Source organism: Littorina saxatilis, linkage group LG1 (assembly GCF_037325665.1).
Source record: "Littorina saxatilis isolate snail1 linkage group LG1, US_GU_Lsax_2.0, whole genome shotgun sequence".
Lineage (NCBI taxonomy): Eukaryota > Metazoa > Mollusca > Gastropoda > Littorinimorpha > Littorinidae > Littorina > Littorina saxatilis.
In genome coordinates this window covers 52,552,914-52,579,372 of record NC_090245.1, presented here as the reverse complement: position 1 = coordinate 52,579,372, position 26,459 = coordinate 52,552,914, and the positions used below count along the sequence as shown (strand labels likewise).

General features: G+C 42.7%; 1 protein-coding gene across 1 annotated transcript in view; it reads left to right on the top strand.

The window, feature by feature from the left end:
- Positions 1-26,459, top strand: part of LOC138973727 (ras-specific guanine nucleotide-releasing factor 2-like) — a gene marked incomplete at its 3' end in the record, with an annotated part of 293,414 nt that overhangs the window by 229,809 nt on the left and 37,146 nt on the right. The window contains 4 exon segments of the mRNA XM_070346460.1: positions 12,577-12,746; positions 17,651-17,729; positions 18,250-18,464; positions 20,021-20,103. Of these exon segments, the coding sequence (XP_070202561.1) occupies positions 12,577-12,746; positions 17,651-17,729; positions 18,250-18,464; positions 20,021-20,103 (547 nt within the window).

The following is a 26,459-nucleotide window of genomic DNA, read 5'->3' as shown; positions in this document are numbered from 1 at the left end:
GACTAGCAGACGAAGTGTTACACCCGTGTTCCAACGTTAAAAACTGTATGAAGTTCAGTTTTCTGGGACAAAATAGTGTATGAAACCGCTGCATGTTCTTTAAGTTGATTAAATGTTTGCAATTGATTGCGTGTGATCTGTTTATAAAATGAAATATTGTTGAAAACTGACCGTCGGATTGCAGTCTTGTCGATGCAGCCGAAATCTGGAAGGGGAACTACTCGTGTCGCTAGACAAAGTATGAGAGTTACTTTTCCTTGGAATCTTGCTAGCGATAAACGATTGTGCACGGTAGATTACAGAAAACAACCAAACTCATGGATTTTACATTGAGATTCATGTGTTCAAGCCTGTAGTTGCTGGTTTAAATGCGGTATGGCATGTATTGTTTGCTCCAGAAATGTATATTTTGTACATTAGAGTGTTCTGAACTTTTGAGTCGCAAAAAGTAGATCCACAATGTGTAGGCCTACAGTCTCTACCCATGAGCTATCGAGGATTCAGGCCCGTTGTTGGGTGAGTGATTTTGGTTGTTGGGTAAGTTACCGAAAAATAACTAGCCCTACAAGTTTACAGAGAGAAAGAAGCAGAGGGGGGAATAAATCACCGTAATGTTCTATCGCCCTCATGGTCTATCATCGTCATGGTCTATCTACGTCATGGTCAAACACCGTCCTGGTCTATCCACAGGCGGAAGGTATCGTCCACTGGACTACTACTATCACAGAAAGACTACAAGGTACGTCACTCACCTTCGAGTCTTCTGTGTGCTTGGTGTCGCTTCCTGGGGAAAAATATTGTTCAAGGCGGTTTGCCTCTTCCTACAGTCTGTGTAAGGTCAAATAAATACAGTTGAATGATTGTTTGAACTGTATGTACCTTTAATTTTCAGCTTCCGTCCGCTGCAGGTTGTTTTTAACCATCATTTGGACGAATCTTCGTTTGCGAGCCGCCAGGTTCCACCTTGCGTCAAATCATGCAGTCCGCACCGAATATGCATACCAGCGCTCATTGGTCTAAAACATATGTAAATATTGTGCAGCAAGGGAAGCTACCCACGGGAGTTTTCACTTTCGGTATTAGTGAAGAACCGTTTGCCACTCTTCGTTGCACGAACGGAACCGATGCAGACGATTTCAGTCGACCAATGAAAATAATCATCGAATATCCTGTTATTAACCAATGAGCGGTGGTATGCATATTCGGTGCCGGATGCATGATTTGACACAAGGTGGAACCACAGGCGGAAGGAATCGTCCACTGGACTACTACTATCACAGAAAGACTACAAGGTACGTCACTCACCTTCGAGTCTTCTGTGTTCTTGGAGTCGCTTCCTGGGGAAAAATATTGTTCAAGACGGTTTGCCTCTTCCTACAGTCTGTGTAAGGTCAAATAAATACAGTTGAATGATTGTTTGAACTATATGCACCTTTAGTTTTCAGCTTCCGTTCGCTGCAGGTTGTTTTTAACCATCATTTGGACGAATCTTCGTTTGCGAGCCGCTAATATCCACACGGCGTCTAATTATGCATCCGCACCGAATATGCATACCAGCGCTCATTGGTTAATAACAGGATATTCGATGATTATTTTCATTGGTCGACTGAAACGTTTTCCTCATTTTGAACGAAGTGGCAAACGGTTCTTCATATACCGAAAATGAAAACTCCCGTGGGTAGCTTCCCTTTGCCGCACAATATTTACATATGTTTTAGACCAATGAGCGCTGGTATGCATATTCGGTGCGGATGCATAATTAGACGCCGTGTGGATATTAGCGACTCGCAAACGACGATTCGTCCAAATTATAGTTAAAAACAACCTGCAGCGAACGGAAGCTGAAAGCTAAAGGTGCATATAGTTCAAACAATCATTCAACTGTATTTATTTGACCTTACACAGAGTGTAGGAAGAGGCAAACCGTCTTGAACAATATTTTTCCCCAGGAAGCGACTCCAATAACACAGAAGACTCGAAGGTGAGTGACGTACCTTGTAGTCTTTCTGTGATAGTAGTCGTCCAGTGGACGATAGGCCTACCTTCCGCCTGTGGTGGAACCTGGCGGCTCGCAAACAAAGACTCGTCCAAATGATGGTTAATAACAACCTGCAGCGGACGGAAGCTGAAAATTAAAGGTACATACAGTTCAAACAATCATTCAACTGTATTTATTTGACCTTACACAGAGTGTAGGAAGAGGCAAACCGTCTTGAACAATATTTTTCCCCAGGAAGCGACACCAAGCACACAGAAGACTCGAAGGTGAGTGACGTACCTTGTAGTCTTTCTGTGATAGTAGTAGTCCAGTGGACGATACCTTCCGCCTGTGGTCTATCACCGTCATGGTCTAACATCGTCATGGTCTACCATCGTCGTGGTTTAATACCGTCCTGGTTTATCAGCGTCCCGTTCTGACACTGTCATGGTCTATCACCGTCATGGTCTATCACCGCAATGGTCTACCATCATAATGGTCTATCATCCTCATGGTCTATCACCGTCCTGGTCTATCACCGTCCTGGTCTATCATCCTCATTGTCTATCATCATTGTCTATCATCCTCATGGACCTACCACCGTCATGGTCTACAACCTAATGGTCTATTATCGTCATAGTTTATTACCGTCATGTCGAAGAGAGACACTTTTTCTTGAATGATGAATTCGGGTTGTTTGGGAGAAGCCGGTGTAACACGAGAAAATTACTCCCACGAGATTTTTACTCGGGAGTAAACATTTTGTACGAAAAAGTTACTCCCTTTGCGAAAAAAGCACTCCCCCATTGCACGAGAAAATTACTCCCCAAGACAGGTGAGTTCCGAGTAAACATTTCGTACAAAAATGTTACTCCCCTGACGAATAAATAACGAATAAATTACTTCACCCCAACACAAGCAATTTAACTTCCCATGCCAGGTGTACGAAATTTGTACTCCCTTGTCCCCTGTTAGTCTTGGTGGTGGAAAGGGTGGAAGGAGGGTAGCGCGACATTCGTGTGCGCGAGATCACTTATTGGCATTATCCCTTCGCCCGCATCTCATTTTTGCGTACGAGATTTTTACTGGAAGTAAAAAAAATGGGGAGTAAAAATTTCGTGGAGGGAGTAATTTTTTCGTGCCTTGGGGAGTTCTTTTCTCCCACCGTGTGCACTTGAGCGAGAGCCATCTGACGATTCTGAGTGTCGGTTGTAGTCAGTCGTAGCTGGTCGAGACTTTCACCATGTCAGTTTCTCCCCCCCCCCCCCCCCCTTCATGCTCTAGCTTCTTGTGTCCTGTCCTGTTCTCTCCTGTCCTTCCCTGTGCTGTCCGATCCGGTCAGGTCCGGTTCGTCTTTCACCTTGACACTGATTGCTGATGCTGACATCACCATGCCCTCTCCCTAGGTCACATCAGCTTTGCCGTGTCCTTTTCTGGCCCTATTCTGCTTGACCATGATGTGCTTCTACAGAGCGTGGCCTTGACCTTATATCATGTCCTCCAATAGGTCACTGCGACCTTGGTCCAACTTGTGTCATCTCAAACTGCCAAGCACTACTACGACTTGCAGGTTTTTTTAATGGAAGCTGGATAGTGCCATCATAGTTTTGTATTTTTTGCTAAATGGTGCTAGTCGCCGTATCAACTCTCTCTCTCTCTCTCTCTCTCTCTCTCTCTCTCTCTCTCTCTCTCTCTCTCTCTCTCTCTCTCTCTCTCTCTCTCTCTCTCTCTCTCTCTCTCTCTCTCTCTCTCAGTATCCTTGAGTGGTCATTTGCATTTGTCAACAAAAGAAGACAACCGTGTTCATCTTCAGTGCTTGTCTTCTTGGCAGACATGTGTGTGTTTCTGGTACACCAGCTCAGCACAGAGACATCGAGTTTGCCTCATAGTTTCAGCCGGAATAGTCCCAATGTGTACAAAATATAACCCCATTTTAACACCTAAAAAATCTCAGAAAAACAGGTGTTTGTTTGATTAACGCCCAGCCGACCACGAAGGGCCATATCAGGGCGGTGCTGCTTTGACATATAACGTGCGCCACACACAAGACAGAAGTCGCAGCACAGGCTTCATGTCTCACCCAGTCACATTATTCTGACACCGGACCAACCAGTCCTAGCACTAACCCCATAATGCCAGACGCCAGGTGGAGCAGCCACTAGATTGCCAATTTTAAAGTCTTAGGTATAACCCGGTCGGGGTTCGAACCCACGACCTCCCGATCACGGGGCGGACGCCTTACCACTAGGCCAACCGTGCTGGTAGTTCTAAGTTGGAATAGTCCCCGCGAAGAATTGGTTGTGAGAAAGGAGGGGAAAAAGGAGGATTGAAAGTAGAGTATGTGAGCTACTGGTGCCTCCGTTAAGTGCCAGAGACATGGACCTTTCCTCCTACCTCTAACTCGAAATAGTCACAATGGTCTGAAAACAGGAGAGCAGGAGACGGACGCGAACGAGCAAATGTGTTTCTGGTGTCTCAGTTCAGTGCATAGATATTAAAGTGGTCCTCGAGTACAAAAGTCGTCTGAAGAGGGGCCAAATGGAAGATGTGTGTTTCTTGTGCCTCAAGCTCAGTGTAGAGACATGGAATTCGCCTCATATCTCCAGGTCAAAGTAGTCCTTAAGTACGATAGTCGCCGGTCAGAAGCGGAAGGACCAAAAGCGGAATGCTGAGTTTCTGGTGCTTCATTTGCATGGAATGTTCCAGGTAGGTTTAGTAGGAATAGACCCACTGTAGTGTGGTAGTCTGAAGTGCATGGGAAGGAGAACACAAGTACGATGAACAGAGTGTGGTTTAAGAACGATGTGATTTTACACGTTCCGACAAGAAGAAATGAGATAATGTGTGTTTCTGTTGAGTGCGGCAGTGACATGGAGTTTGCCTCCGAGCTCAAGTCCCAATGTAGTATAGTCGTCTGTATGGTAGGAGAACAGAAGGACGAGAAAGAGAGTGTGTTTTAAGGACGATGTGATATTAAAGACGAGAAGGAAGGAGAGGGTTTGTTTCTGTTGAGTGCGGCAGTGACATGGAGTTTGCCAGCCGGAATAGTCCCAGTGTAGTCAGTACAGTGCCGAGCCGAAGGCTGGTCGCGTGGCGGGCGTGTGTTGTAGCTAACGTTTGAGGCGACGTGCACTGTGTGCTATCGATCCTCAACTCTCTCTCCTCCCCCATCCCCATTCTCTTCTTCCTCGCGCCCTCCGCCACCGTCACCTCCATCAGCGGTGGCTACCACCACCAGTGACGAGGCTAGTCTGGGGCTGGCGTGCCTTGCCTTGCCTTGCCTTGCCCTCTCCCTTTCTCTCTCTCTCTCTCAGTCCCCCCCCCCCCCCCCCGGCCTTGCCTCTCTTTAACCCTCTCTCTCTCTCTCTCTCTCTCTCTTTTCTCTGTCTGTCTCTCTGTAACCCTCTCTCTCTCTTTCTCACACACACTCACACACACACACACACACACACATCCGTCTCTGTCTCTTACACTACTGGGTGCTACTACTACTACTACACTGCTGCCTCTCCCCTGGTGTTGTGGTGCTGACTGGCCTGCTTTCCTCCTACCTCCCTCGACCACCACCACCACCGTTACAAACACGGTCAGCATACACACACACACACACAGACACACACACACACACACACACACCGTGGACCGTAGTGACACCGGCACTGTCGTCAGTCAGTGGTTGTAAAGGATGGCACGCTACCCTGTGAGAGTAGACCCACCCCGCCGTGCTCAGTGACTAGTAGCTTGCACTGTCTGGGTAGGACGGACTAGGACTCACGACGGATGATGATGATGATGGCAGCCAGTGGAGTAGAAAGTGTGGACAGAGTGGTGGCTGTGCTGTAGTGCTGCTGGTGGGAGTGAGAGAGTGAGAGAGAGAGAGGGAGAAGAGAGGGAGAGTCAGTCAGCGGCCATCATGGACAGAAGCAGTAGTAGCACCACCAGCACAAGCAGCCTCCTCGCTCCTCCCTACCGCTATGGACACCGGGCTCTCTCTCACTCCTCAGGCGCACCTTCTGTAACACGGAGGTAAGGCAGGGCGATCCCCCGGACAGTGTACGCGGAACGCTGGCGGTTTTAGGGGCTGCTGACCCCTGGCTGGAGTGTCACAGAATATCGATGTGGCTCAGTGTGTTGTGGTGTCACCCGGTCATCGCAATGACGGGTGTGTGCGTGTGTGTTTGGGACGATGGATGGGGCGTCGTCATCTTCTGCCTGTCCATTCTCGCCACGGCTTGCTGTGCGTCTGTTGGTGTGTTCGTGCCGAGTTGAATGTGCTTGTGTACGGTCCTGTGTGTCTGAACAGTTTGCACATATTCGGGTTGACAGTGCCTCTGTCGGCCCGCTGCTGTGTCTGTCGATGCGTATGTGTGTTGATCGTGGCTCTGCAGTTTGTTGTATCTGCCATTGTGTATACGCGTTTACCGTGCTGTCGCAGGCTGTTCAGTGTGTCTCCAAATGTGGGTTCATATTGACCGTGCATTTAGAGACTGTCCACTGTGCATTTTATGTGGACATCTATACCGTGTCTCTGTAGACTGATGTGTGCCCGTAAATGTACAAGTGACGACCGTACAAATAGGCTGCTGTGTCGACATGTGTGTGTGTGTGTGTGTGTGTGTATTGACCGTGCCTCTGCAGGCTGCTGCATGTGTGTATATGTGTTGACCATGCCTCTGTAGGCTGCTGCATGTGTGTGTATGTGTTGACCGTGCCTCAGCAGGCTGATGTGTCTGTATGTGTTGACCGTGTCTCGATCTGTAGGCTGCTGTGTGTGTACGTGTTGACCGTGCCTCTCAGTGTAGGCTGCTGTGTGTGTATGTGTGTATTGACCGTGCCTCTATAGGCTGCTGTGTGTGTGTATGTGTGTTGACCGTGCCTCTGTAGGCTGCTGTGTGTGTATATATATGTGTGTTGACCGTGCCTCTGTAGGCTGCTGTGTATGTATACCTGTGGGTTGACCGTGCCTCTGTATGCTGCTGTGTATGTATACCTGTTGGTTGACCGTGCCTCTGTAGGCTGATGTGTGTGATGATCGTGCCTCTGTAGCCTGCTGTGTGTGTGTGTGTGTGTATGTGTGTGTGTGTGTGTGATCGTGTGTGTGTGTGTGTGTGTGATGATGATCGTGCCTCTGTGGGCTGCTATGTGTGTTGACCGTGCCTCTGTAGGCTGCTGTGTGTGTATGTGTGTTGACCGTGCCTCTGTAGGCTGCTGTGTGTGTATGTGGGTTGACCGTGCTTCTGTAGGCTGCTGTGTATGTATACATGTGGGTTGACCGTACCTTTGTAGGCTGATGTGTGTGTATGTGTGTTGACCGTGCCTCTGTAGGCTGCTGTGTGTGTATGTGGGTTGACCGTGCCTCTGTAGGCTGCTGTGTGTGTTTTATGATCGTGCCTCTGTAGGCTGCTGTGTGTGTGTGTGTGATGATCGTGCCTCTGTAGGCTGCTGTGTGTGTGTGTGATGATCGTGCCTCTGTAGGCTGCTGTGTGTGTATGTGGGTTGACCATGCCTCTGTAGGCTGCTGTGTGTGTGTGTGATGACCGTGCCTCTGTAGGCTGCTGTGTGTGTGTGTGATGATCGTGCCTCTGTAGGCTGCTGTGTGTGTATGTGTGCCAGTATTAACCGTGCCTCTGTAGGCTGCTGTGTGTGTTTGATGACCGTGCCTCTGTGGGTTGCTGTGTGTGTATGTGTGTTGACCGTGCCTCTGTGGGCTGCCGTCTGTGTATGTGTGTTGACCGTGCCTCTGTAGGCTGCTGTGTGTGTATACATGTGTGTATTGACCGTGCCTCTGTAGGCTGCTGTGTGTGTCTGTGTGTTGACCGTGCCTCTGTAGGCTGCTGTGTGTGTATGTGTGTGTTGACCGTGCCTCTGTAGGCTGCTGTGTGTGTATACATGTGTGTATGTGGGTTGACCGTGCCTCTGGGCCGCTGTGTGTGTATGTGTGTGTTCACCGTGCCTCTGTGGGCTGCTGTGTGTGTATATATATGTGTGTTGACCGTGCCTCTGTAGGCTGCTATGTGTGTATTGACCATGCCTCAGTAGACTGCTGTGTGTGTGTGTGTGTGTGTGTGTGTGTGTGTGTGTGTGATGATCGTGCCTCTGTAGGCTGCTGTGTGTGTATGTGTGCGTTGACCATGCCTCTCTCTCTCTCTCTCTCTCTCTCTCTCTCTCTCTCTCTCTCTCTCTCTCTCTCTCTCTCTCTCTCTCTCTTTTGAACTTTTGAAACATCGCAACAACAGACTTCCAGATATATAACACGATGTGTTCTCTGTTTGTATGTTTGTCCAGTGTCTTGTCCTCACTTAAAGCATATTAACTCTACCTGTCCCAAGATAGGCCAATTGGTTCTAAGAGGACGTTAAAACTAATTATCATCTCTCTCTCTCTCTCTCTCTCTCTCTCTCTCTCTCTCTCTCTCTCTCTCTCTCTCTCTCTCTCTGTCAGTCTCCGAGTCTCTCTCTTTCACACGAAGACACACTGACACACACGCACTGACACACTGACACACACACAGACACTCTCTCTCAGTCTCCGTCTCTGTCTCTCTCTGTCTCTCTCTCTCTCTGTCTCTCTCTCTCTCTCTCTCTCTCTCTCTCTCTCTCTCTCTCTCTCTCTCTCTCTCTCTCTCTCTCTTAGTACACACACGCACAGACACACACACGCGCGCGTACCGAACAAAATCGGATGTTATGTAATTTACAGGTCATCGGTCCCATCGTTGTGTTGAGACTTGAAGGACGACAGGTCACTGACCTGCATGTAAAGGAGTGAAGGGGGGGGGGGGGGGTGTTCGAGGTCTGGAAACAGGGCATGAAAACACTACGGGTAGGACCAGATATATATATATGAGGTGATGTGTACATGTAGTAGAATAGGTCATTGTGTATGCGTTGGCCAAATAGGTTAGATATGTGAGTAAATTGATTTGGTCAAAAAACACATTGTGTTCTACTCTGACTTTTAAAAAATTGACATGCCACAGTGGATTTTGTGGATTCCTTGCACCATGCCATTAGACATTGGATTTCATTACTGTTTTTTGTGTCAGGAGATGTGACACTGAGTGGATTTCATAACTGTGTTTGTGTCATTGATAGTAATAGTGGACTTTGTCACTGAGTTTCTTTTATGTCATGTCATGTGCCAGTGAATTTTATTACTATATTTATGTCATGGCATGTGCCAGTGCATTATTCACTGTGTTTGTGTCATGACATGTACCAGTGGGTTTCTTGCTGTGTTTGTTTCATGTCATGTGTCAGTGGATTATTCACTGTGTTTGTGTCATTTCATGACATGTGTCAGTTGATTATTCACTGTGTTTGTGTCATGACATGTGTCAGTTGATTATGCACTGTGTTTGTGTCATGTCATGACATGTGTCTGTGGATTATTCACTGTGTTTGTGTTATGTCATGACATGTGTCAGTGGATTATGCACTGTGTTTGTGTCATGTCATGACATGTGTCAGTGGATTACACACTGTGTTTGTGTCATGTCATGTGCCAGTGGATTTCAGTACTGTGTTAGTGTCATGATATGTGCCAGTTAGTTTTATTGCTGTATTTGTGGCATGTCATGACACGACATGTGCCAGTGGATTATTTACTGTGTTTGTGTCATGTCATGACATGTGTCAGTGGATTATTCACTGTGTTTGTGTCATGACATGACATGTGCCAGTGGATTATTCACTGTGTTTGTGTCAAGTCATGACATGTGTCAGTGCATTTTTCACTGTGTTTGTGTCATGTCATGTGTCAGTGGATTATTCACTGTGTTTGTGTCATGTCATGACATGTGCCAGCGCATTATTCACTGTGTTTGTGTCATGTCATGACATGTGCCAGTGCATTATTCACTGTGTTTGTGTCATGTCATGACATGTGCCAGTGCCTTTTTCACTGTGTTTGTGTCATGACATGTGTCAGTTGATTATTCACTGTGTTTGTGTCATGTCATGACATGTGCCAGTGGAGTATTCACTGTGTTTGTCTCATGACATGTGTCAGTAGATTATGCACTGTGTTTGTGTCATGTCATGACATGTGTCAGTGGATTATTCACTGTGTTTGTGTCATGTCATGACATGTGCCAGGGGATTATTCACTGTGTTTGTGTCATGTCATGCCATGTGTCAATGGATTATTCACTGTGTTTGTGTCATGTCATGACATGTGTCAATGGATTATTCACTGTGTTTGTCTCATGACATGTGTCAATGGATTATTCCCTGTGTTTGTGTCATGACATGTGCCAGTGCATTATTCACTGTGTTTGTGTCATGTCATGACATGTGCCAGTTGATTATTCACTGTGTTTGTGTCATGTCATGACATGTGCCAGTGCATTATTCACTGTGTTTGTGTCATGACATGTACCAGTGGGTTTCTTGCTGTGTTTGTGACATGTCATGACATGACATGTACCAGCGGATTATTTACTTTTTTTGTGGCATGACATGTATCAGTTGATTATTCACTGTGTTTGTGTCATGTCATGACATGTGTCTGTGAATTATTCACTGTGTTTGTGTCATGTCATGTCATGCCATATGCCAGTGGATTATTCACTGTGTTTGTGTCATGTCATGTGCCAGTGGATTTCAGTACTGTGGTAGTGTCATGATATGTGCCTGTAGATTTCATCACTGTGTTTGTGTCATGACATGTGCCAGTTGGTTTTATTGCTGTGTTTGTGGCATGTCATGAAACGACATATGTCAGTGGATTATACACTGTGTTTGTGTCATGTCATGACATGTGTCAATGGATTATTCACTGTGTTTGTGTCATGTCATGTGCCAGTGGATTTCAGTACTGTGTTATTGTCATGATATGTGCCTGTAGATTTCATCACTGTGTTTGTGTCATGACATGTGCGAGTTAGTTTTATCGTTGTGTTTGTGGCATGTCATGACATGACATGTGCCAGTGGATTATTTATTGTGTTTGTGTCATGTCATGACATGTGTCAGTGGATCATTCACTGTGTTTGTGTCATGACATGTGTCAGTGGATTATGCACTGTGTTTGTGTCATGTCATGACATGTGTCAGTGGATTATTCACTGTGTTAGTGTCATGTCATCACATGTGCCAGTAGATTATTCACTGTGTTTGTGTCATGTCATGCCATGTGTCAATGGATTATTCACTGTGTTTGTGTCATGACATGACATGTGCCAGTGGATTATTTACTGTGTTTGGGTCATATCGTGACATGTGTCAGTGGATTATTCACTGTGTTTGTGTCATGACATGTGTCAGTGGATTATGCACTGTGTTTATGTCATGTCATGACATGTGTCAGTGGATTATTCACTGTGTTAGTGTCATGTCATCACATGTGCCAGTGGATTGTTCACTGTGTTTGTGTCATGTCATGCCATGTGTCAATGGGTTATTCACTGTGTTTGTGTCATGTCATGACATGTGTCAATGGATTATTCACTGTGTTTGTCTCATGACACGTGTCAGTGGATTATTCACTGTGTTTGTGTCATGTCATGACATGTGTCAATGGATTATTCACTGTGTTTGTGTCATGACATGTGCCAGTGCATTATTCACTGTGTTTGTGTCATGTCATGACATGTGCCAGTGGATTATTCACTGTGTTTGTTTCATGACATGTGCCAGTTAATTATTCACTGTGTTTGTGTCAAGACATGTGCCAGTGCATTATTCACTGTGTTTGTGTCATGACATGTACCAGTGGGTATCTTGCTGTGTTTGTGACATGTCATGACATGACATGTACCAGCGGATTATTTACTTTTTTTGTGTCATGACATGTGTCAGTTCATTATTCACTGTGTATGTGTCATGTCATGACATGTGTCAGTTGATTATTCACTGTGTTTGTGTCATGTCATGCCATGTCCCAGTGGATTATTCACTGTGTTTGTGTCATGTCATGTGCCAGTGGATTTCAGTACTTTGTTAGTGTCATGATATGTGCCTGTAGATTTCATCACTGTGTTTGTGTCATGACATGTGCCAGTTGGTTTTATCGCTGTGTTTGTGGCATGTCATGACACGACATGTGCCAGTGGATTTTTCATTGTGTTTGTGTCATGACATGTGTCAGTGGATTATTCACTGTGTTTGTGTCATGTCATGTCATGCCATGTGTCAGTGGATTATTCACTGTTTGTGTCATGACATGACATGTGTCTTTGGATTATTCACTGTGTTTGTGTCATGTCATGTCACAGTGGATTTCATTACTGTGTTAGTGTCATGACATGTGCCTGTGGATTATTCACTGTGTTTTTTTCATGTCATGTGCCAGTGGATTATTCACTGTGTTAGTGTCATGACAAGTGCCTGTGGATTTCATAACTGTATTTGTGTCATGACATGTGACAGTGGGTTTCATAGCTGTATTTGTGCCATGTAATGTGACTATGGATTTCATCACTGTGTGTGTGTCATGACAATGACATATATAACAGTGGATTTATCACTGTGTTTAGATCATTACATTTGACAATGGATTTATCATTGTAATTATCATCATTGTCAGTTTATGAGAGACAAAAGCAGAATCTTGACCTCAAGTTGTCACACGTTGTCACAAGTTGTGTCTGGTTGCAGGGCCCTTGCTTCAGGTGCTAAACGATAAGGCCAAGTCAAGTCGCAACCGCCTGGGATCATTCAGCTCATCGTTCAAAGAGAAGAAAGAGATTGTGCGTCAAGTGTTCCTGTTTACCAACCACATTCTGCTCACCACGCGCACCTCCAGTGGTCGTCTCCACCTTGCTAAGGTAACTTAACAACAGTCAGGAGATTAAAGGGAGAATAATTGTTCACAAAGGGTCAGAAGTGATCTAAAACGATTTGTTTTACTTTGTGATCAACACATGTTGTTGAAATAGTTTAGATATAAACTGACACGTACGAGATGAATTCTTCAAACTAGTTTTGGAACTGTAAGAAATTATGGAGCAAGACAAGCAGGGCAAACTTGCGTAGAGTTTTACTTGTACAGGATGTAGGTCTGGTTGATTGGTTTTGTCAAATATACAGTAGTATTTTGTCTCTAAGATGCAGGGGGCCAGGGGCCCGGTAGCTCAGTTGGTAGAGCACTGGACTTGTGATCTGAGGGTCACGGGTTCGAATCCGGGCCGGGACGGGTCAACTTTATGTGCAGACTCAGAGACGGTATCCATGTCCCAACCCCGTGACGCCACTGTGGGACGTAAAAGACTTCAGTCATTCTGCCATAAGTGCAGGTAGCTGATAACACCTAAACACGCGCACACCTGGGTAGCGCGACTCTTTAGCTGCTAGCTTTCCACTGGGAGAAAGCGACCCGAATTTGGTGTGCTGCGGACCCAAGGCAAAATGTACTGTCACTTGGATCAGGGGCTCCTTAGAAGCAGAAGCACAAAAAGTGATAGTACCTGCTATTCAGACTTGGTCGTGTGACAGACTTGGTCGTGTGACAGACGCTTTCTTCCACACGAGATTACATTGATTGTCTGACGAAGCCGTCAGGCTGAGTTAGACATCAACTAATCGAGTGTGGAAGAAAACTCTGTCACACGACCAAGTCTGAATAGCATTTATGTCTCACAGCTTCAACAGAGGAGAGAACAAACATGTTTTGAGTACTCACGCTTTGACAAGCTAGCTAACCCACCAGCCATGATTGTAGAGCGATCTACGTTCACGGAAGTGACCGAACAACTATGAATGACGTCTCGATATGTGTGAATGACGTCACAGTCACCGTCACAGTCTGTATCTTTTGAAGCATCGAATTCTTTATGACGTCTTTCTGCGTCTGCATGCGTGAAATGTTTGTTCTTTTCGGTATGGTTGTCTTCTATGTTCATAACTCTGTCCTTCATAATTCAGACTGACAGGCCCCATGAGCAAGCCGATTTCCAATGGCAGCGAAGCTCGCGTATGAAAACAGTACTGCCGGGTGGGATGTCGTTTGCAGTATTCTCGGTGTTGTCGAATTGTTGAAGAGAAGAAACGATAAAAGCTGGAGAACAACCAACATCAGATCCTATTCTTGTTGTTTCAATTATCATGAGGTGAGAAATGGCGAAAAGCTTCGGCATCACCCACCTGAAGAGTCTGACCAAATAATTCAACGAAAGGAAAACCTATATGAAACAGCGGCCTAAAGTCTCAAATTAACTGAGCGAAGTTTATTTTGCGAAGCTGGCTGCAGGAAACTTTGGCACTGAAATTTTGGTCAAAAGACTTTGCAAAGTCAATTTTGGGCTCAATAATTGAGGACAGCCTTTACAGAGAAAGTTTGTCAAGATTCACTAAGCAAAACTGTTCAAACAGCTAGATTAGGATTTAGGATTAGGATCTATGAAGATATTGCTGTTGTGATGCAGGACAATGGTCCTAAAACTTCAGGTTGCCTTCCTCTCAGAACGGCTGCTGTAGTCAGCAAGGTTAGTGCAGGAAAATCCACACGGTCTTTTCTCACAAGACAAGGAATGTCACGGTGCTGGATTATTTTATTTTTATTTGATGTAAGAGGGTTTTTCTTTTGTCAGTGAAATTTTTGTGACACTTGTTGCTCTTGAAGTGGTGACTATTGTGTGAGGAGTCTTCTATGCTTCTCTCTCAGTTGGTAGCTGCCCAACCGATGTTTTTGGTTCTGAAATCTTTATTCAACCTCTCGATCTCTCTTGTCTTTTTGCTCGTTCTGTCTCATTCTTGCTCACGCGCACACACTGTCCACTTATATGCACTAACCGTCTTAGCTCTCATGTGCATCATACCAAATATTCTTTATGTGCAATACAATGCTGACCGATCCGTTGCTTTCAGTCACTCTTGCAACATCCATTCATATATATATTTGTTTATCTATTCACTAACTGTCAATGCACACACACACACACACACACACACACACACACACACACACACACACAAATGCACGCACGCATACACTCATTTGAAATTACAAATTGTCCTTCTTTAAAAGTTAAACCCATCTCAATTATCTCTCATTCTTCTCTCTTCTTGGCTTAAAACTTAATTTTCTCTTTTTTGTAGGAAATGGTTCTTTGACTTTATGTTGATAATCTGTTGGATTTTGCTTCCTTTTGCATGGATGGTACAGGGTAACTTGGGTTTATACATTTCTCAAGGAAACTATGCTGAAGATGATGTGCAAGGTTGGGTTTGCTAACGTGCTATTGGCGCACAAAATCTGAGACTGTTTCTGGAACAAGCATTACTATAAAGGCAGGATAGAGTACAGAAAAATGACATCCTTTTAGGAAGAAGGAGGAGCCTGAAATATAGCCTTTGCCATTAAAAACGCAACAAACGATCTACGGCGGTTTTTATGTTACTTGTTATAGCAACCACCTGTGGTTTAGACATCGTCAAAAACAAAAAAGTGCACGGAAAACTCATGTCAGAAGACGCATATAACACCTGGCGTTTAATTCAGTAAAACGTTTCATTCACTCAAAACCCGTGGCCTTTATTACTGTCAATACCACTGTCGGTTGCTTCGGCCACAACTTGTGTTGATTTGAAGCTGATATACAGACGCAGATCGCTGTGCTTTAGCGAAGATGCCTGTCCTATCTAAAGAAGAAAGGGAGAGAGCTATTGGAATGTTGGTTGCAGGAAGACGGACAGAAGATGTTGCTAGAGCCTTTCAAGTTCATCGGTCAACGATTTATCGACTTTCGACACGTTTTCTGAGAACAGGATCAACAGCCGATGCCCCGCGACCTGGTCGCCCCTCTGTACTTACTGCCCGCACACAGAGACACATGACGAGGTCTTTTCGCAACGACCCATTCCAGAGCGCTTCAGTGGCAGCGAGGCAAACCATGTCGAGTCCCCAGACCATCATTCGTCTGCTTTGTCGTCTTCGGCTGTTCTGCCGTCGACCCTTTCGAGGACAAAAGCTGACTCCACAACATCGCCAACGGAGACTGAATTGGGCAGTGGCGCACAGTAACTGGGTCGGCCAGTGGGACGATGTCCTCTTCAGTGACGAGTGCCGATTCTGCATCTACACCGTCAACAACGGCGATCGCGTTTGGCGTCAGCGAGGTCAACGGTATGCCGAAATTAACATCAAGGAGTACAACTTCTGGGGCGGACCGTCAGTTATGCTTTGGGGTGGATTGTCCAGAAACCAGCTCGTGGGCCCCATCTTCTTCCAGCTGCATGCAGGCCGAGGAGGAGGAGTCACAGCGGCCTGATATATCGCCCAGGTTTTGCAGCCTGTTGTGGTGCCGTTTTTTGTCAGGGGCCGAGCCCAAGTCTTCCCGCAAAACAACGCCAGACCGCACACCGCATTAGCCACACAAGCGTACCTCCAGGGAAACAACATCGCAACCATGCTGTGGCCGGCTCTCAGTCCTGATCTGAACCCCATGGAACAGGTGTGGGCGTACCTGAAGCAGAAAATCAACACCCTGCCCCGTCATCCCGCTACAGCACATGAGCTTCGTAGAGAAATCGTCCGCCAGTGGAACCGAGTCCCAGCAGCCTTCCTGCAAGCTCGCCGGTGTGTGTGCGAGTGTGGATGTGTGTGTATGCGCGCGCAAGCGAGCACGGGCATTCTCTTACAAATGAATTGCTTTATGAATGTAATGCGCAACAACAACAACAACTTCAAAGAAGAAGCGGTAGGCCTATTGTGCGATAGAATGACGCGGAATATCATCAGGCAAGCAAGCAACTACACACATTGACTGCTATTCGCATGCATACACAAACTCCCTTTCTTTACACAATTGTGGGAGAACGACCACCAGCGTTTTCCCCCACTTCCATCATTAAAAACTTAGTGTCCTTAGGGATAATCAACATGTCTCTCACAGGCTGTCTGCCTCATGAGACGTGAAGCTTCGGATCATCATCATCATCTTCCATCATTGGCAACTCAGTAACGGAACGTAAGGTGTAAGTACCGATAATGGAAAACACGTGCAGTTCTCGACATTAACCCATTCATAACTCCAGCTGTTTCGTTTCAATTTTGTACTCAATGAAACGCCACGTGTTTTATGTGTCTTCTTGCATGAGTTTTCCGTGCCGTTTTGTTTTCTTTTTGACGAAGTCTAAACCACAGGTGCTTGCTATAACCAGTAACATAAAAACCTCCGTCGATCGTTTGTTGCGTTTTTAATGGCAAAGGCTATATGTATTACAGTACAGTGTGTCTTGCCATTTGCAAAACCAGTCGAGGCTGCCTGTCCGGGTATTCACACGAGCACATAAAAGCACATGCAAAAACTCTGAGTAAAATGCTGTGAAACCAACACAGATTACAGAATGGGTATTGTAGTGTCGTCAGTCTGAAACTGGTTTCTGTACCTAATAGTTGGTAGCCAATAATAATGTAGTTCTACTAGATTCCGGTATACACAAGTGCGTTCATGAAATGATAATGAAATATACTCTTCTTAGTTGCTACATCCAGACAAGAGATGTTAAGAGTGTTTTGCTATACAATAAAACCAATTAGTGATTACATTATTGCAGTGATTACTGACATTTGTTATGATTTATTTCATCATTACCCACAAAAATACATGTACTCATGAACTGCACACTAGCTGGAAAAAAAATCTTGTAGAACACTTTTAGTGTGTATGGGCAGTAACGAAATGCTAGTGTCATTTTATTTTAAATTTATCACTTTATTGTTTTGTTGCAGCATTATGGAAAGATAACATTGCTGGACTGTACCCTGGTTGAAGACCCAAACTCAGATATTTTCTACTTCGACGAGGAAAGTGAGTATTGTTACATGTCATCTCTCTTCAGTCTCTCTGTTGTCTGTGTTGCTCTGTTTCTCTGTCACTGTCTGTCTGTCTGTCTGTCTGTCTGTCTGTCTATCTATCTATCTCTCTCTCTCTCTCTCTCTCTCTCTCTCTTATGCATGCACACAGACACACACAAACATGCACACACACACACACACACACACACACACACACACACACACACACACACACGCATTCACACACCCAAAACACACACACTCTCTCTCTCTATCACTCACTCGCTCAGTCTGTGACTCACACACTCACAATGAGTGCCATTTATTCTCTTTCTCTGTCTCTCTGCCTCTCTGTCTGTCTGTCTGTATGTCTCTCTCTCTCTCTTTCTCTCTCTCTTTCTCTCTCTCTATCTCTCTCTCTCTCTCTCTCTCTCTCTCTCTCTCTCTCTCTCTCTCTCTCTCTCTCCAAGCAGCAATTAGCTGACCAACTTTCTCTTTGACAGCCCCTTCACCCATTTCAATTCCCTCCACAGCTTCCTCTGTGGACTCGAACCTGAGCCTGAACAGCCAGAACTCGGCAGCCAACTTGCTGCCCAACACGTCCGGCAGCGAGCGGGAATGCAAGGTGGACTACAATGGCCTGGACTTCCGTCTGATTGTGGACACCAAGAGTGGTCCCCCCATCACCATCACTCTCGTTGCCTCCACGCTCCATGAAAAGGCCGCCTGGTGCAGTGACATAAGTCAGGTGGGTGGCTTATTTATTGCATGCTTGCTTGCTTGCTGACTTGTAAGTCTTTTGGGCATAAATCCGGTTGAATACCTTAGACCTCCCAAAGGCAGTTCTTAAAAGAAGAGAAAATCTTAATTTGGGGGTAAATTTACAGAGGCTGTTTATTTGTAATAGAGTTCATCTGCAGTGACAGAACATCTTTGGCTGACAGTTTGAATGGCGTACATTTGCAGCTTGTTCATACGGCATCTGTCATCGTATGCGCAGCTCCTTTTAGAGGACACCTCACAACAAATGGTGCATCCCTGGTCTCTGACACTCGTTGGAGTGTTCCTAAATTGGGTCATAGCAGCCAGGGATGAGGTGCACAAACCGAAAGTGGGTGCCTCCCACATGGGAGAGAACAAACCATGGGTTCTGATTTGTTGAAATCACAAGTGTCAGTGAATTTCAACCAATCAAACACTGAAGGTGGCTCCAGTTTGGGTGGTAACTTTCTCGTGCACCTCAGCCCTGAACACCTGCAATATGATAGCAGCCTTGACCAACAGTCCCAATGGTAACAAATATGTGGAAGCTGGTTCGGTAAACTCATCTTGATTCTCTTTTTGATGATGTGTTTATGGACTCTCTCTGGACTTTCATTCACGTACTCAACAGATGACATACATGACAACAGCAGGATACTGGCATGGCAAACTTTATTCCTGTCTTTAACTTCTTCTCTCCTCCACTTCGTCGACCGACCGAAGCCGGTGGCTACAAGCCACAACATACAATGCAAAGTCACTACATCTTGTTGTTATGTAGAGCTCACTACAAAATACGTCCACTCTCTCGCACGCCTCTCAGAGTTCTCTTTCACACCCTAGCATGTACATATACATAATCAAACTTTAACTAGAGTCGCAAACATCCAATCAACATCTTAGTAACCTCCCGTAACCACGACACTCTAAGCAGGTTCCGTGTTTCATTGGTTAAACTTAAGACAAGAGGAAGGGGGGGGGGGGAACACAAAGGGGGGGGGGGGGGTTAAACAACTGACCACCTGCCAGCGGTCCACCCGATCCAACAAAGGAATTAACATCCTCTTAACGAGGCTTTGATCAGGGCGCGTCAAAAGACACGGCTAGAGCATCCTCTGGGAAGCTACTCCCGGTTAGGCCATAAAAGTTACGCAACTGACCACGGCTACCTGTCTCTTCCTAGGAGAGCGGCTTAAGTTCAAAGGATCAAAGACTAGGCAGAACATGGACGCAGACGGCTGAGCGCGCTTAGGATCTATCGGTGACTGGACATGTGCATCTCAATATTTAACTTAGAACAGATAATGGCATTACACAAAACATAAAGCGATCGGCAACATGAACTACAAACACTAGACTGGACAATGACAAAAACTTTACTCTATAATTGGTGACTGGTCGCCCTGTCACAAATTCAAGCACATGTGATGTCGGCTTGAATACAGATCATGGAATCTGACATGCATGCTTTTCTTTTTGACGTCTCTTCACATAATAAATCTGCATGAAATTGTTACCTTTTGCGTCTTCTGTCTGTTTCAGTGTATAGAAAATCTACACTACAGCGATCTTCTCAACAGCTCCATGAGCGAGTCGTCTTCAGTTACTATGCCCCAATCTGTCAGGTAGGAACGTTGAGTTTGTTCTTCACTCTATAGAATCAAGCAGTGCGAGACTCTTCATGTTTAGATAATGCCTTGGTTGTATTTGTGATCATTTCTGTCTACCAGTTCTTTTTCTTTGGTCTTTTTTGTTAGCGTGTTTTACAAATAAGAAAATTGTAAAAAAATGTTGTCTCACCCCTGTTTGAGTAAGCATGTTGTTGTGGTATTTAGACCCTGTTATTGTGAAGTTCCAAGCAATTTTAGATCAGTGTATGACTATTGCACCTTAAGTACAGTACTCTATGAATTATTTAATACATGTACATCCCTTTGGGTAATTGAGGAAAATAGAAGTGTACTTTCTGTTCGTCTGAAGTTTTGTTAAATATAACACCTGTTGTAGGATATGTTCCTTGATTTTATGTAGACCCTATATATCAAGAGTCTTTCCGTTTTCCTCTGATTTTATTTTGAACAACTCTGACTTTTTTAATCTTTTAGTTTTACCGTTGTAACATAACTAGTGTGACCGTTTCATTTCTAGGTGTATTACCTGGTTTTGTTTAAATGGTGTTTCTTATCAGAGAGTAAAATATATTTATTGCTCAGAGCAGTCTAAGTCCAATTAGAGTCTGTTCATTTTTCATTTAGGCTGTACATTTTTCATTTTGTAATTTTGAGTTGTATATTAAACCTGTAATCTAAGGCATAAAGCAGCAAATGACCATCAAGCTTTCACTGAATGTAACAATTGCAGCTTCAATGCACATGGCAGCAAAGGTTTGCTTTTCAGCTGGGCTTCATTTGCACTCTTGCACTGTATACATATAGCAATTTGAGGAATAGCTTGATCAGATGACATTGACTTCATCATTACTCCTTGACTGTGAAAATTGTGCAGACTTCCATTGAAGAAACCTTGTGATGCTTTTAATGATGCTTTTAAATTTGTGTTTGTGTTTTAGCTGTGGCTCAAGTTTAAGCCCTCACGTGACAGTATGGTCTGAATTAGATTTCATTTTTAAACCTGGGGAGTTGTAAACATTATTCATTCTGATGTCATAGATGGAGAAAGAATTAAGTTGTAAAATGGCAAATTCCCTTTTTTTGATGAAAGTATATCTCATGATAGGGTGGAAAGGCTTGAATCAGCAACAGGGTTTTTCACTGTGCTTATGTGTATGTGGAGTGTGTGTGTGTGTTGGAGTGAGTGTGTGTTCCAACTGTCAACTTTGCTGTGTGTTGCCCTAACACATTTGGCACGTGTTGTTTTTGTGTACGCATCGCATCGCTACGCTGCATGCAGGTTCATCCATAGTACCCAGATATGGTGAGTCGCCCGCAGGTTGCACTGTTTGACGTCGCTTTCTCTCATCAACTGTTGCTGTATTTTATTTATTTTAATTTTACGTTTGTGACATTTTAGTCACTTCTATGCACTTTAATTACTGTGTTTAACTTTTTCCATCTCACTTTTATTCTGTCCTGAAAAAAGCATGCACTCCGCTGCATCAACTTAGTTTTTCTCTCTTCTTTTCTTTTTACTTATATCCCTCCGACCCCCATCCCTCACTCAGCAAAATGTCCGTAACATGATTCAAAATCCTATACGCAACCAGTTAAAGAAGTCCAAAGATGCTAGAAATACTTCTTTTCAATATGTATAAACATCAAAACAGTTAAGGCTGGAGAACACTTTGGAGGCCCAATTTCAAAGTGATTAGGTAGTTTTAAAAGTTACTTTTTCTGTTAGTTCAATGTTTGCTTTATCAGGAAAATACAAAATATAAAGGGCTTAACGCGCAAAATTTTAAGATAACGACTGAAGTTTAAGCATAGGTATCAGATTTTTTCACGCAAACACTACTGAATAAGTTGCAATATTGTATTGTGAAAATGTAAACAAAATAACAATCAGATGATCACAAACAGAAGAAGAGAAATAGGGAAGCAAAATAGAACATTAAACGTAGTGATTTTACTTGTGAATTCGGAAAAAAATCCTTTTGTATCCATTTTGAAGCTCAATTTGAAGCATGGAACACCAACAAACATTGATTAAAAGTGTTAAAGTGATTACAGTGTTCAGAAATAGTGTTAGATACCAAGTTGAGTTATCCCTCTTTACCAATTTAAAAAAAAATACACCTCTTAACGCGCAAAATTTTGAACTGTGATGCTTTTACTACCCCCACCCCCTTCCCATTTGTCAGAAAAGAGTGCATATTATCTTCCAAATAGAAAAGCAGGGTAGTCAGATGATCAAAAACTTAAGAAGAGAAAGAGGGAAGCAAAATAGAACATCCAACATAATGATTTAACTTGTGAATTATGAGAAAACTATTTTTTTTACCCATTTGTGAAGCTTAATTTGAAACTTGGAACACAGACAAACATATATTAAAAGTGTTAAAGTGATTACAGTGTTCAGAAATAGTGTTAGATACCAAGTTGAGTTATCCCTCTTTACCACTGTTAAAAGAAATACACCTCTTGTCGCGCAAAATCTTGAATTGTGATACTTTTACTTCCCCCACCCCCTACCCATTTTTTCAGAAAAGAGTGCATAATTATTATCTACCAAATAGAAAAGCAGGGTAGTCAGATGATCAAAAACTTCAGAACAGAAATAGGGAAGCAAAATAGAACATCCAACATAGTGATTTAACTGGTGAATTCTAAAAAAAAAACCACTTTTTTACTCATTTTATTAGCTTAATTTAAAGCTTGGAAGACAGAGAAAAAAAAAATTAAAAGTGCTAAAGTGGTTACAGTGTTCAGAAATAGTGTTTGATACCAAGTTGAGTTATCCCTCTTCATCACAGTTAAAAAAAACACACCTCTTGTCGCGCAAAATCTTGAACTGTGATGCTTTTACTACCCCCACCCCCTACCCATTTTTCAGAAAAGAGTGCATATTATCTTTCAAATAGAAAAGCAGGGTAGTCAGATGATCAAAAACTTAAAGAAGAGAAAGAGGGAAGCAAAATAGAGCATCCAACATAATGATTTAACTTGTGAATTATTAAAAAAACATTTTTTAACCCATTTTTGAAGCTTAATTTGAAACTTGGAACACAGACAAACATAAATTAAAAGTGTTAAAGTGATTACAGTGTTCAGAAATAGTGTTAGATACCAAGTTGAGTTATCCCTCTTTACCAATTTAAAAAAAAAAAACATCTCTTAACGCGCAAAATTTTGAACTGTGTTGCTTTTACTACCCCCACCCCCTTACCATTTTTCAGAAAAGAGTGCATATTATCTTCCAAATAGAAAAGCAGGGTAGTCAGATGATCAAAAACTTAAGAAGAGAAAAAGGGAAGCAAAATAGAACATCCAACATAATGATTTAACTTGTGAATTATGAGAAAACTATTTTTTTACCCATTTTTGAAGCTTAATTTAAAACTTGGAACACAAACAAACATAAATTAAAAGTGCTAAAGTGGTTACAGTGTTCAGAAATAGTATTTGGTACCAAGTTGAGTTATCCCTCTTTACCACTGTTAAAAGAAATACACCTCTTGTCGGCCAAAATCTTGAACTGTGATACTTTTATTTCCCCCACCCCCTAACCATTTTTTCAGAAAAGAGTGCATACTATCTTTCAAATAGAAAAGCAGGGTAGTCAGATGATCAAAAACTTAAAGAAGAGAAAGAGGGAAGCAAAATAGAGCATCCAACATAATGATTTAACTTGTGAATTATTAAAAAAACATTTTTTTAACCCATTTTTGAAGCTTAATTTGAAACTTGGAACACAGACAAACATAAATTAAAAGTGTTAAAGTGATTACAGTGTTCAGAAATAGTGTTAGATACCAAGTTGAGTTATCCCTCTTTACCAATTTAAAAAAAAAAACACCTCTGAACGTGCAAAATTTTGAACTGTGTTGCTTTTACTACCCCCACCCCCTTACCTTTTTTCAGAAAAGAGTGCATATTATCTTCCAAATAGAAAAGCAGGGTAGTCAGATGATCAAAAACTTAAGAAGAGAAAGAGGGAAGCAAAATAGAACATCCAACATAATGATTTAACTTGTGAATTATGAGAAAACTATTTTTTTACCCATTTTTGAAGCTTAATTTAAAACTTGGAACACAAACAAACATAAATTAAAAGTGTTAAAGTGATTACAGTGTTCAGAAATAGTGTTAGGTACCAAGTTGAGTTATCCCTCTTTACCACTGTTAAAAGAAATACACCTCTTGTCGGCCAAAATCTTGAACTGTGATACTTTTATTTCCCCCACCCCCTACCCATTTTTTCAGAAAAGAGTGCATATTATCTACCAAATAGAAAAGCAGGGTAGTCAGATGATCAAAAACTTCAGAACAGAAATAGGGAAGCAAAATAGAACATCCAACATAGTGATTTAACTGGTGAATTCTGAAAAAACCCCACTTTTTTACTCATTTTATTAGCTAAATTTTAAAGCTTGGAAGACAGAGAGAGAAAAAATGAAAGTGCTAAAGTGGTTACAGTGTTCAGAAATAGTGTTTGGTACCAAGTTGAGTTATCCCTCTTCATCACAGTTAAAAGAAACACACCTCTTGTCACGCAAAATCTTGAACTGTGATGCTTTTACTACCCCCACCCCCTACCCATTTTTCAGAAAAGAGTGCATATTATCTTCCAAATAGAAAAGCAAGGTAGTCAGATGATCAAAAACTTCAGAACAGAAATAGGGAAGCAAAAAATAACATCCAACAGAGTGATTTAACTGGTGAATTCAGAAAAAAAAACAATTTTTTACTCATTTTATATGCTGAACTTAAAGCTTGGAAGACAGAAAAAAAAATTAAAAGTGCTTCAGTAGTTACAGTGTTCAGAAATAGTGTTAGATACCAAGTTGAGTTATTCCTCTTCATCACAGTTGAAAGAAACACACCTCTTGTCGCGCAAAATCTTGAACTGTGATGCTTTTACTACCCCCACCCCCTACCCATTTTTCAGAAAAGAGTGCATATTATCTTCCAAATAGAAAAGCAAGGTAGTAAGATGATCAAAAACTTCAGAACAGAAAGAGGGAAGCAAAAAACAACATCCAACAGAGTGATTTAACTGGTGAATTCAGAAAACACACACTGTTTTACTCATTTTATAAGCTGAATTTAAAGCTTGGAAGACAGAACAAATAAATTAAAAGTGCTAAAGTGGTTACAGTGTTCAGAACTAGTGTTAGATACCAAGTTGAGTTATCCCTCTTCATCAAAGTTAAAAGAAACACACCTCTTGTCGCACAAAATTTTATTACCCCCTACCCATTTTTCAGAAAAGAGTGCATATTATCTTCCAAATAGAAAAGCAAGGTAATCAGATGATCAAAAACTTAAGAAGATAAATAGGGAAGCAAAATAGAATATCCAAAATAGTGATTTAACTGTAGATTTCAGAAGAAAAAACCCTTTTTTTTTAATCATTTTTGAAGCTGAATTAGAAGTTTGGAAGACAGAAAAAAAAGAAAAAAAGTGCTAAAGTGGTTACAGTGTTCAGAAATAGTGTTAGATACCAAGTTGAGTTTTTGCTCTTTATAAAAGAAACACACCTCTTGTCGCGCAAAATCTTGAACTGTGATCCTTTTACTACCCCCGCCCTCTACCCATTTGAACAGAAAAGAGTGCATAATTTGTATTCTCTTCCAATTAGAAAAATAAGTAAAAGCAACTGGACATTTTTAAAATACATCTTTTCTGTCAGTCCAAGGATTGCTTAGTCCATTAAAAACAAACAGACTAGGATTTAACGCACCCATTTTAAGAAAAAGTTAACATGATAATTGATATAATTATCAGACTTTTTTATGCAATTACTACTGAAGATTCCAGACCAGGTAAAACAATCATTTTATATCCTTTGTCACATTTTTTAAATTTTTTTTATAAATCTATCTATAGCGAGTCTTGTCTCTTTGTGTCATTTAGTTATTTTCAAGAATTCTATCCTGGCAACAACAACAACAAAAACACCTACCTACCTACCCTATTTTTTTTAGCCATGTTAATAGAAACAGACAATTTATTTGTTTTGGCCTAAAGATCTTGAAACATTTGTTTTAATAGAGAAATAACAAGTACAGCCATTAGCTGTGTCACTCGAATTTCTTTGTCAGGCTGAAACTTAGCTGTTGCGTTGGTGTCTGCTGTGTGTATCTGGGTCCAAAGCAACTTTCACATTCTCATCTACACACTCACGTTACACAAGTATATATATATATACAATTCCACCCACAGAGGCGTTCGGGGATGGGGGTCTCGCACTCGGGCGAATCACACCACAAAATACAAAGTATAACGTACACAGATTTTACTATTGAACCAAAAAGCAAATTAAAACATGAATAAATCAATCAAGCAAAACTTCCACACAATGA